This window comes from Branchiostoma floridae, chromosome 4 (assembly GCF_000003815.2).
Source record: "Branchiostoma floridae strain S238N-H82 chromosome 4, Bfl_VNyyK, whole genome shotgun sequence".
Taxonomy (NCBI): Eukaryota; Metazoa; Chordata; class Leptocardii; order Amphioxiformes; family Branchiostomatidae; genus Branchiostoma; species Branchiostoma floridae.
This window is the reverse complement of record NC_049982.1, coordinates 18,901,275-18,911,961: the sequence shown is the minus strand read 5'-3', so window position 1 is coordinate 18,911,961 and position 10,687 is coordinate 18,901,275. Positions and strand designations below refer to the sequence as shown.

At 41.8% G+C, this 10,687-nt stretch overlaps 1 protein-coding gene across 1 annotated transcript in view; it reads left to right on the top strand.

Annotated features, from left to right (window-relative positions):
* The first annotated feature begins 275 nt into the window (after positions 1–275).
* Positions 276–10,687, top strand: part of LOC118413606 — an 11,763-nt gene continuing 1,351 nt past the window's right edge. The window contains exons 1-23 of the mRNA XM_035817133.1: positions 276–372; positions 1,518–1,631; positions 1,822–1,947; positions 2,583–2,705; positions 2,966–3,138; positions 3,260–3,354; positions 3,988–4,094; positions 4,266–4,544; positions 4,732–4,875; positions 5,040–5,293; positions 5,507–5,591; positions 5,880–6,102; positions 6,246–6,418; positions 6,532–6,724; positions 6,941–7,170; positions 7,564–7,658; positions 7,865–8,063; positions 8,288–8,394; positions 8,847–8,979; positions 9,316–9,441; positions 9,738–9,866; positions 10,034–10,191; positions 10,485–10,668. Coding sequence (XP_035673026.1) covers positions 318–372; positions 1,518–1,631; positions 1,822–1,947; positions 2,583–2,705; positions 2,966–3,138; positions 3,260–3,354; positions 3,988–4,094; positions 4,266–4,544; positions 4,732–4,875; positions 5,040–5,293; positions 5,507–5,591; positions 5,880–6,102; positions 6,246–6,418; positions 6,532–6,724; positions 6,941–7,170; positions 7,564–7,658; positions 7,865–8,063; positions 8,288–8,394; positions 8,847–8,979; positions 9,316–9,441; positions 9,738–9,866; positions 10,034–10,191; positions 10,485–10,668 — 3,505 coding nt within the window. The 5' untranslated portion in view covers positions 276–317. The remainder of the gene's footprint in view (positions 373–1,517; positions 1,632–1,821; positions 1,948–2,582; positions 2,706–2,965; positions 3,139–3,259; positions 3,355–3,987; positions 4,095–4,265; positions 4,545–4,731; positions 4,876–5,039; positions 5,294–5,506; positions 5,592–5,879; positions 6,103–6,245; positions 6,419–6,531; positions 6,725–6,940; positions 7,171–7,563; positions 7,659–7,864; positions 8,064–8,287; positions 8,395–8,846; positions 8,980–9,315; positions 9,442–9,737; positions 9,867–10,033; positions 10,192–10,484; positions 10,669–10,687) is intronic.

Genomic DNA, 10,687 nt, shown 5'->3' with positions numbered 1-10,687 from the left:
TCACAACCGATAATCCCTCCCAATTGTAAAAGACCATTTTCATCCCATACTATGTACCCTTGTATTAAGTAGATTAGCCTTATAGAGCTGTAGTTAGGTATCAGTAGATGCCATGCTTTTACCTTGCATTGTGCTCAACAGTCAATCATTACTGATAAACGCCTTGGGGAAGAAAAAAAAAAACTATCCTTCAGTGTCAAAGGGAAGGATGGATCCACGTCGCCTTTCCTCGATCCTTGACAATAACTAAGTCCACCCATTGATGTGTTTTCACAGCGAGGTTCCATGCAGATGGTCCAAGATAGACGGCGTCTATAATGAAGGCGTTAATGCTTGTCATGGTCGGACTGTTGACGACTGTTAACGCTATAGGTGAGTAAAACTCCGGATACTAGTTCTGCACCTTTTTTACCACAAACGTAGGCAACTCGATTCACAAAGAAAAAATTGTAACGATACACAATACACCCTTTTTTATTGCAAACTACTATCATCATGCCATGAATATCATTTTCATTGTAATTTTCTTCGAAACAACTGAGCCTGAAATGAATATAAAAAGACTACTTTCGTTCTCATAAAATCAAACGCCAATTTCTGAGAAAGCGAGTCCATCTAGTCAATGTGGCTGAGAGATAAATGGATAAATAATGCTTACACATCGCTTAAGAATAGCAACTCACCAGGGAATTGTGACGAGAGTTAGTTTTGAATGATGAGGTATTTGTCATATCCATTATAACGTTATGTGATACATTGCATATGGAAAACAACCGTCTGGGGTTCATTGAACTACTAAGGGGTTTCCATCTGAAGTCCTGTACAAATGATACTTCATATTTATCATCATTATCCAAGAGAACGAGTCAACCAATGTACTTCTAAGCTCCACAGTCAATAGGCCATATCTGCTTCGACTTTACAACATTAACTTGGCATGTTCATTCGGTCGCGTGAAGGCAGAGTACAATCTACTCGAGTGCAGCTCTACGCAAATTAATCAATTTAAATGGCACCCATAATGGCTTACTGATGTCATTATATTCAACAGTAATTGCCGTTTGGCACGACAAGTACGAAATTGCCATTGCTTGACAATAAAATTCTACAAGTGTCATTTTTGCGCTTCTCTGTTTAAGCATTTATCTATCATAGTACAGAAAATTATATCATAAAGACCGTTTGATAGAATATTGCAGCATGGTCTATCACAAGCACAAATGATATGGTAAGGATGAAATCTATCTTTGTATGTATGACCACTGGAAGGCCAACAGACATTGAGTAAACAGTGGGTTAACATTTGCAAGCATACGTCGAAAACAAAATAATTGCTGGGTTTTGTCGTCCTTGTTCTGATATAACGTCCTTGGTTTTATCAACAGAAAGATTTAATTCTTTTGTCAACTTAAAATCCATTGCATTTCGCGTAATAGAATAAAATTCACCTTTTTCCTGGAAAAATCAACTAATCTACAGCCCTATACCATATTTTCCATCTATGTTGTTCCAAACAGATACAGACGAATGTGGCAACACCTGTCACAGCAGCGCCACCTGCAAAAACACGGACGGGTCCTACAACTGCAGCTGCAACCCTGGTTTCCATGGAAACGGCACGTATTGTTCAGGTATGTCATTTGTTATTTCCACTTCTTGCCAATTTAGACTAAATCCAACAAAGTTTGACGCGTTCAAAAAATTTCAACGCGGCTCTCTTTCGGTCAAAAGTGGCTACATAATCATTTCATAAATAAATTAAACCCACATGTACAATACAATGTTAGCCATATATTTCTATTTGAAATGCCATATTTGTAGATATTGACGAATGCCTGAACAGCACCTGGAATGACTGTCACGTGAAAGCCACGTGCCTGAACACTGAGGGGTCCTTCAACTGCAGCTGTGGGAACGGTTTCTATGGTAACGGGACGTTCTGTCAAGGTAAGAAACAGAACAGAATTGTATTGAGTTATATGGTTGATTGTTATTTATAAGTTTCATTTGCTTATTTGTTTTGTTTACATTTAAGAAATAGGATGTCTATAAATGTTGATACAGATACAGATGAGTGTGCCGACCTGACACACAACTGTCACCATAACGCCACCTGCCACAACACGGACGGATCCTACAACTGCAGCTGCAACCCTGGTTTCCATGGAAACGGCACGTACTGTTCAGGTATAGCATTTTTCTCTTTAGTTCTTTCCAATCGACCTTAGTCTAACAAATGTCTACGCTTTCAAAAATGTTGTTCTTTTCAGTCAAAAGTGTCTATGTAATATTTTCGTAAATAAAGCCCACAATACGATGTTAGCCTTATATTCTTTTTATTGTAGATATTGACGAATGCCTGAACAGCACCTGGAATGACTGCCACGTGAAAGCCACGTGCCTGAACACTGAGGGGTCCTTCAACTGCAGCTGTGGGAACGGTTTCTATGGTAACGGGACGTTCTGTCAAGGTAAGAAACAGAACAGATCTTGTTCGTGAATTATGAGGCTTGTTTTTGTGCCATCCAAGTCTTAGTTTTGCTTATATATAATAAATGGGATGTCTATAAATACTAATACAGATACAGACGAGTGTGCCGACCTGACACACAACTGTCACAGCAGCGCCACCTGCTACAACACGGACGGATCCTACAACTGCAGCTGTAACCCTGGTTTCGATGGGAACGGCACGTACTGCTCAGGTACAACATTTTCTTCAACCTCTTCTGGCAAATCTTAGTCTTCATTCTTTACTTAGATGGCTTACCAACGATACATCTATGTCTGGTGAGATAAAGTATAACGTTAGAACTTCTGTGACGTCCATAGATATTGGAGATATTGACCTGTAATGAGTTGCTGGGAAGTATTTGTTTATATGGAAAATTATGGAATCTATGACAGAGAACCCAGAGGAAGCTTTTGTAGTCCTGTCACATCCGTTACAAACTTTGCCATGCAGAAATCTGCGCCAGCGGATGGAGGTATTATGAAGACTCGTGTTACCTGCTATCTACAAGTCTACAGGGGGCCTACTCCCGCCAAGGGCACGAGTCCATAACCTGGGAACAAGCTCGGGTCACGTGCCAAGCCCTCCAAGGAGACCTCGCCATAGTGCCGACCGCTGCTGAACAGGTATGCCGTGTGGTAGTTGTGCTTGGTTTCTATGCAAGAAAAATATGCCTAATGAAAATAAAATAACTATGCAAGACTAACAGAGATATGATATTTGTAATGTCGCCTTTTTCTGTCTAAGGAATGGATCGCAAAACAGGCTACCGTGGACCTAGACCTCTGGGTTGGCGCCAACAACATACAAGTTTGGATTGACGGCACAAACATGACCGAGAAGTCAGTACAAATCTTGTCAAAATATATATATTATAGAATGTAACTGTTGGGTGTCACAACGTACAGGGTTTTATGAAAGTTGATATTAGGCGATTCGTTTGGTCCACAACCCTGAGTAATGTTTCTTTCGTATGAATATAGTTATAGCTGTATAGATATTACTACTCTTTGTGGTATAGGGTATAGTTGTTCTGTTGATATGCTTGTCATAAAGAGATGTAACATTGACTCTTATAATTCGTACGGATGCCATAATACCGCCACATCAAAAACAATTATTGTAGAGGCCATCTCAAGAATATCGTGAGATGACCTAAATATCAAAAGTGTGCATACCTCAAGGTTATTGATGCTTCATTGGCACATCTCTTTAAATGACTTTAAATTCATGTAACGTATTTTTCTCATGTAGCGGTACTATGCAGGCTTTTCATTTGACGTCATCTGCGCCATGTTGGATTACAGCGTACGTCTGTAAACCACACCCAGATGCTTCTGCTTAATTCAATTACCCGCCAACATGGTCGTCGGAGGATTCAAATTATAATTAGTATGACGTCAATTAAAAGCCTGTATTCAGTAGAATTATGAGGTTACCGTACTTACACACTTTTGATGTGTCGGTTTTGACAGTAGCGTAACACCATACCGTACTGGTCAGTGCATTGTGATCGGCACTGGCGGGTTGAAAGGGATGGACTGTAACGACAAGACGATCTACATGTGTGAACGTCCAACGGGTAAGAACACATCACTATGATAACACTTGCAACTGGACCATGCATTAAATACATTTAGAACATTCGGTTAAACTTTATATTAGACTTATGCTTAGACATGGCAACTAAACTTATATTAGTAATGTTGTGTTTTAAACAACAAAATTATTGATAATATGTTATTTGTTTAAGATCCGTCTCCATACAGAACTCTTGGATGCTGGGCGGACCCTGACGGATTGGCCATACCATCTCTACAGGATCATGACATCATCGGAGACCACAGCGCAGTGGATAAGTGCTACCAGGCTGCACAGAGGAACGCTTACCGCGTTTTCGGTCTCCAAGATGGCGGCCTCTGTAGCTCGTCTGACGTCGCGCATCTGACGTACCAGACCTACGGGCGGTCAGCTGACTGTGGACTGGACGGGGAGGGCGGGGTCGGAGCGAAGCACGTCTATAAAGACATAGGTTAGTATATCCTTTGGTCCTATTCTATATCTCTTTTAATTGTCGTTTCAACATCATTATCATGGGTTTTAAAAAAACAGTCTCTACAGCTATGATATGCAGTCGGTACCTTATAGCAGTTGTCACTATTTTCTGCACCAAGCTGACACTCGACTCTAAACTTTACCAATACAACTGTATGTAAAAGGTGGCTCCTCTGCTGACTGTGACTTTGACATCAACATCTGCCAGTACACGCAAGTCACTACTGACGCCATGGACTGGCAGCACATATCAGGTCCGACCGTGTCAGCATCGACTGGGCCTTCAGCCGACAGCACCACTGGATTCGGTAAAGAATTAGTGTTCAATGTTTGATGACTTCCCTCTTTCGATGTTTTCCAGTATGAAGTATCTGAACATTACAGAAGACCATGTGACATTGACGATGCCATGCCGATATCGTGATTTAAGTCATTTTGTGCCTGACAAGCAAGAGCTTTTCTATTCTTTAAGGATCGTACATCTACATTGAGGCATCGGATACTGTAGAGAATGACGTGGCTCGTCTTGAGTGCGAAGTGATCCCGGATGGAGCCCACGTGAAGAGCTGCCTGTCCTGGCACTACCACATGTACGGCTCGGGGACAGGGACGCTGCGAGTACTCGTCAAACAGGGTATGGAGAGGGAAGTATGGCACCAGTCTGGGGATCAAGGCAACCAGTGGTACACTATGGCGGTCACCTTACGCACCGCTGCTCCTTTACAGGTAAATATAACGCTGGTCATAGTGAACTAGGCAAGCACTTTCGCCCAACTTAGTGTGATTGTGATGGATCAAATAAACATTGCACTTACTGTCATCTCTGTCATAATTAAATGCAATGTTATAAGAATGATGTATTTTCATGTAAATTGTTACAACATAATGTACAGAATGTCTGATCAGTCTGTAGATCATTACGATTTCTGCCCACCACAGATCGTGTTCGAGGGTACTCGGGGGAGTAGTGACTTGGGTGATATCGCACTTGATGACGTGGCGTTGACGGCTGGAGCTTGTAAAGGTAAGTTTTAGAGAATGCTTGCTGCTAAATATGTTATAATCCTAGATATCCCTTCAACAGTAGAAATGTATTTGTTTTCAGTCTGCTCACGAGGAAATGCTAATTGTGTATGATTATCGGAACTTAGTGTATGAAATCTGTCTATCATGGTTCAGAATCTTTATCCATTCAATGAAATGAGTGTGAATGTCTTGTAAGACCACTTGTAGGTGTTTGTGGTGCAGGAACTTTTGTCTTTTACATGTTGGTTAGCAGTAAAACAATGTAAGTATATCTATCGTTACACAGATTGTCAGGAGGTTCCTACCCAGCTGGAGTTCTGTAAAACCGTCAATGGTTACTCCCGCATCTACTTGCCAAACGTGTACGGCCACTCGACGATGGACGAAGTGCTCGCTTCCGACGAGTACAAGGTCACACTGTCTCTCAGCAACGACCGCAACGCAACGTGTCATCCTAGCGGACTGGCGTTTGCGTGTTTTCTATTGGCACCGATGTGTATTGATGTCGGGTCAGTATCAAAACGTGTCATTGCAATTGCATTAAATTCATAAACGCTGCCCCATGTTTAAAATATTCAAAACAGACTTGAGACAAGCATCAGATATGATGTTTGAGATCCTGCGTTCTAAGACTTTTTCTGTCTCTCCACAGAAGTACACAGCCTGTTACGAGGAAGATGTGTTGGTCGTGGTGTCGGGAGATTGTGGACACGAATCAAGACTGCCCTAAGATGGATACAAAAGCAAAGGCCATGTTTCTGGATAGGCACTGTGATGGTCTACCAAACATGGACTGTTTTCACTCGGAACGAACTCTGAGCAAAGGTATCTATGTAATTCATATGTTCTGCACGTGTTATCTAGTAGATCGGGATACTACCTGTGATGATGATAAGTATAAGTAAGCCTTCAATAATACAATTCTGTTCCTTCTCCAGAAGCTACACGTGGCTACAGTCAGTTCCAGGGAGTGTGGTATAAGGTGTTTGAAGAGAGGAAGTCATACACAGATTCCCTGCAGATGTGTAGAGAAGACGGCGGCACGCTGTCCATGCCTAAAACTGCAGCCATTAACGCGTTCTTGATCAACTTCATCACCGACACCGCAGCGGAGCCTGATGGAGCCTACAGGTTAGACAGATTTATATTTTGATGTTAGTTGATATAACAAGATCATATGTCCTTTGCACCAAGTTATTCAAAAATTACTTTTTCTGCGGTTGTGACTGTGCACAGTTTGTCTGCTGTCAAGTTGTCAAAATATTCATGAAGATCAAGATACTCATTAAACCTAATGTTTGTGATGGGTTTCATAAAAATTGCTTTTTTGTTGTTGTTTCTATTCAGATTTGGGCTGTCGGAACCTCCAGATGAGAGCGGTGCATGGATGTGGGCAGATGGAGCGATCCTCGGCGTCTACAGCAGCTGGATAGTCTCGGACGCAGGCATCAAGGGCTGCGCCAGTTATGTTAACGCAACTAAAGTTAACACGGTCGCGCAGCCTAGGTGGTCGGCTACGTGGTCTGCGTCGCCATGCCATACTTTGGCCAGCTTCATTTGCCAAGTGGAAATGACTGGTGAGTTGATCTTTTAGGGTCAGGGCCAGGGTTAGGGTTGGGGTTAGGGTTAGGGTTAGGGTTAGGGTTAGGGTTAGGGTTAGGGTTAGGGTTAGGGTTAGGGTTAGGGTTAAGCTTAGGGATGGGGTTAGGGATGGGGTTAGGGATGGGGTTGGGGTTGGGGTTGGGGCTGGGGTTGGGGCTGGGGCTGGGGCTGGGGCTGGGGCTGGGGCTGGGGCTAGGGCTAGGAGCTTTGATGCTGTCTGAAACGCAACTGATAATGATCTGGAGTGACAAATCGTCGCGTCATTGGAAACCAGTATTTCTTATCAACGTTTCTAAAAGCAACCAGACAACGTCATCAATAACATCTTCAACAAAGGTTTTATAAAACTTTCTTTTCCTGTCACCCAGACTGCTTTTACGGACACGGTCACGACTACAGCGGGACGTGGGAAATCACTGAGAGGGGGGAGAGATGTGTGAGCTGGCAAACAGTGAAGGACGAGGTATTTCTGGAACAAAGTTTTCAAATATATGTTTTTTATTGTTGAACCTTTGGGAATTCTACTTATTGTTATGAAACTGAAACATACATGTATGAATAACATGTCACATAGTCAAATGAGTTTTTTTCCATATAAATCCCCATGTAATGGTATGCTTTGAAAACTCATTTTACATTTCTTTTCCGAATCCCGTGAACGTATGACAGGTGCCACTCTTATCAGAGTCCGTCCATGATATTACAAATGGTGATCCTATGACTGAGTATAACCTGGAAGAGAACTACTGCAGGCTCCTGACCAGCCCACGAGCCGAAGTGTTTAGTGCTACAGAAAAACCGTTATGTTTTGTACGCAACACAACAGATCAACTGCAACCACAATATTGTAGTCTTCCCCGCTGTAATAGTAAGTATGTTAACTACAGAAACTTATTAACCTTGGTGCAAATCTACAGACCGTATCAGTTCATGAACAGTATTGATTGATGACCTGTTACTATTGATTTTCACTTGCCTTGCTTCTGATATGACGATTCATTAATAAATGATTATTTCATAGATTGTAGTCATCACAATTCTTTGTGCATAATGACATTTATGTTCACATGATAACTTATTTGTGATGCTCAGTGATGACAGGAACAACATGCGAAATGAACATAACGGGGCTGAAGGGAAGGTTTTCCAATGAAGAAAGATCCGACATGCGTCTGGGACGCTGTCAGTGGAACGTCGAGGTAATTTGAATTTTTTACCTATATTTAGTATCCGATCAAACTTGTAGCATTTTATTAAATGCATCGTTATATGTATCGTATATATCATGTTCTGAACCAATACTAGGCAACAGAATCGTAACTTTATCAACGAGGAAGTGCACTTTTTCTTTGTTTCAAACAGGGTACAGTAATACTGATTGCTATCTGTTGTAATTTTTGTGTTGTACACTGATTCGGATGTACTGTAAATGCAGAAATGTTCGCGGTGGATTAATGTTCGCGGTTTTCGCGGTGACCACTTCACCGCGAACTTAAAACCACCGCGAATATTTTTCTATTATGGTATTAGACTGCAGTCTATGGTGTTACCGCGAACTTAAATCCACCGCGAAAAGTCCTTTTTCCCGCTACCGCGAAATTAAATCCCCGCGAACTTAAAATGCATTTACAGTATTTCCTTGGTCCCAAAGGTCTCTGAAGGTTATCATGTAGAGCTTCATTTTCACCCGTTTGAACTGAGCATCGGCGAGTCCGGGTTCTGCCAGGGAGGGCGGGTACACGTCATTGACGGTTCCTGGTCGGACGGCAAGTCTGACATCGTTGGTGAGTTTCAAGTGTTAGACATTCTAGGTCTATACTGAATAGAGGCATGCGTAACCATTGGTTCGAATGCATTATCTATCAAAACATAAATGTTGCGATTTTCTATGAATTAAGTGTTGAAATTACCTAATCTATCAATGATTTGATGCTAGGTGGTGCATGATCTGAAGGCGTAGTCGAGAACGTTAAGAAGTGAAGACACTTATTGTACATCTTACCACTTCTGGCTTAGTACTGCTAACAAAGATACAGTTAGAAAGATATATTGTGTGTTGGCCAGATATGGATATAATGTGTTTCATCGGCAATAATGTGTTGCATACTTGCTAATCCTAGGTACATACTGCGGCCACGACATGCCCGACATCGTGTCCAGGAGCCGGCGACTGACCGTGGTTTTCTATGGGTCAATGCGGAATTCCTCTGACACATTTGTTGCTGACTATACTGCACGGACTAAAGGTCTATTTCTCCAATTCAATATTTGCTATCAGTTCAATTGGTGTATCAACTTATCACTCTTGAATTAAACATTTATTGAAAAAAATCTTCAAATTTATGTCAAAGAGGAATGGCTTTTGCTAACAAAATTATCCGTCTTCTTCAGTAATAGATATTGAACGTCAGATAACAGTAAAAAAAATTGTATCATTGAGATAGACTCCTTTGGAATGTTCCTCGGTTTGTCGTTGTATTTTCATTGTGTTTATACTAATACTTGTGAGACTTAAAACGACAACTTTACATCTTATTTTTAGCTGGGCCAACTGAGTGCAATGCCGACGGATCCCATTTCGTGTGCGACAATGGCCACACCTGTATTCCCTTCGACCAACTGTGCCATGGTGATGCCCACTGCTGGGATGGCAAGGATGCTGAAGTTTGCAGTGCGTAAATTCCTTCTTACCAGCCATATATCACATATCATTTATCTATCATTTCGTATTGTGCTTTGTACAATAGTAAGAGAAAAAATGTAGAATATTGTCTATCTTCTGTATTCCACTTATACTTAATATTTGGATCGGATGCCATGTTTGTTGTCTCTCTCCAGGCTGTCAGACCATTCATAACAGCATTAAGGAGCTGTGCCCCACCTCTGCATACGCCACGTTCCCAAATCATTACAGACACGTGAACTTCGACGCTATTCTCCAATGGGAAAAGTTCAACACTACCAAGACACTGTCTCAGAAACGGTGTCATGATCAGGTGATGTCAATTAGTTCTCGTTAGAGATACTCACCTTTCCAGGCTAGCAACGGAATGGTGCGTTTTGACCATAGTCACTATAAACTTACTATTATAGGTAGTATTTCTATGTAGAAAGCAACAATCAATACCGGCATGGGTGGTACTTAAACCCCACAAACACTGATCTGCCGGTGGTACATATTAACCTGCGTAGTGTCATTTTATTTGATACACGTGACACTTATACTCTTTGATTCCTGCTTATCATTTTTTTTTCTTTAGTCTGCTTCCTTTTTGTTTTGTTATCATAGATTCGTGAGTTTCTGTGCTACATGGTTGTTAGCCCGTGTTCGGGGAGCAAGTATGCCCCCTGTCGGTCTTGGTGCGAGGAACTGAAGCTAAACTGCGATCACGAGCCGGAGTGGTCAGCCGTAGTACCAGAATGCTCAGCGTTTGATGCTTCAAACCACTGTTACCCAGGGCCTATCTCACAAGGTGAGTATCAGTAAAGCCC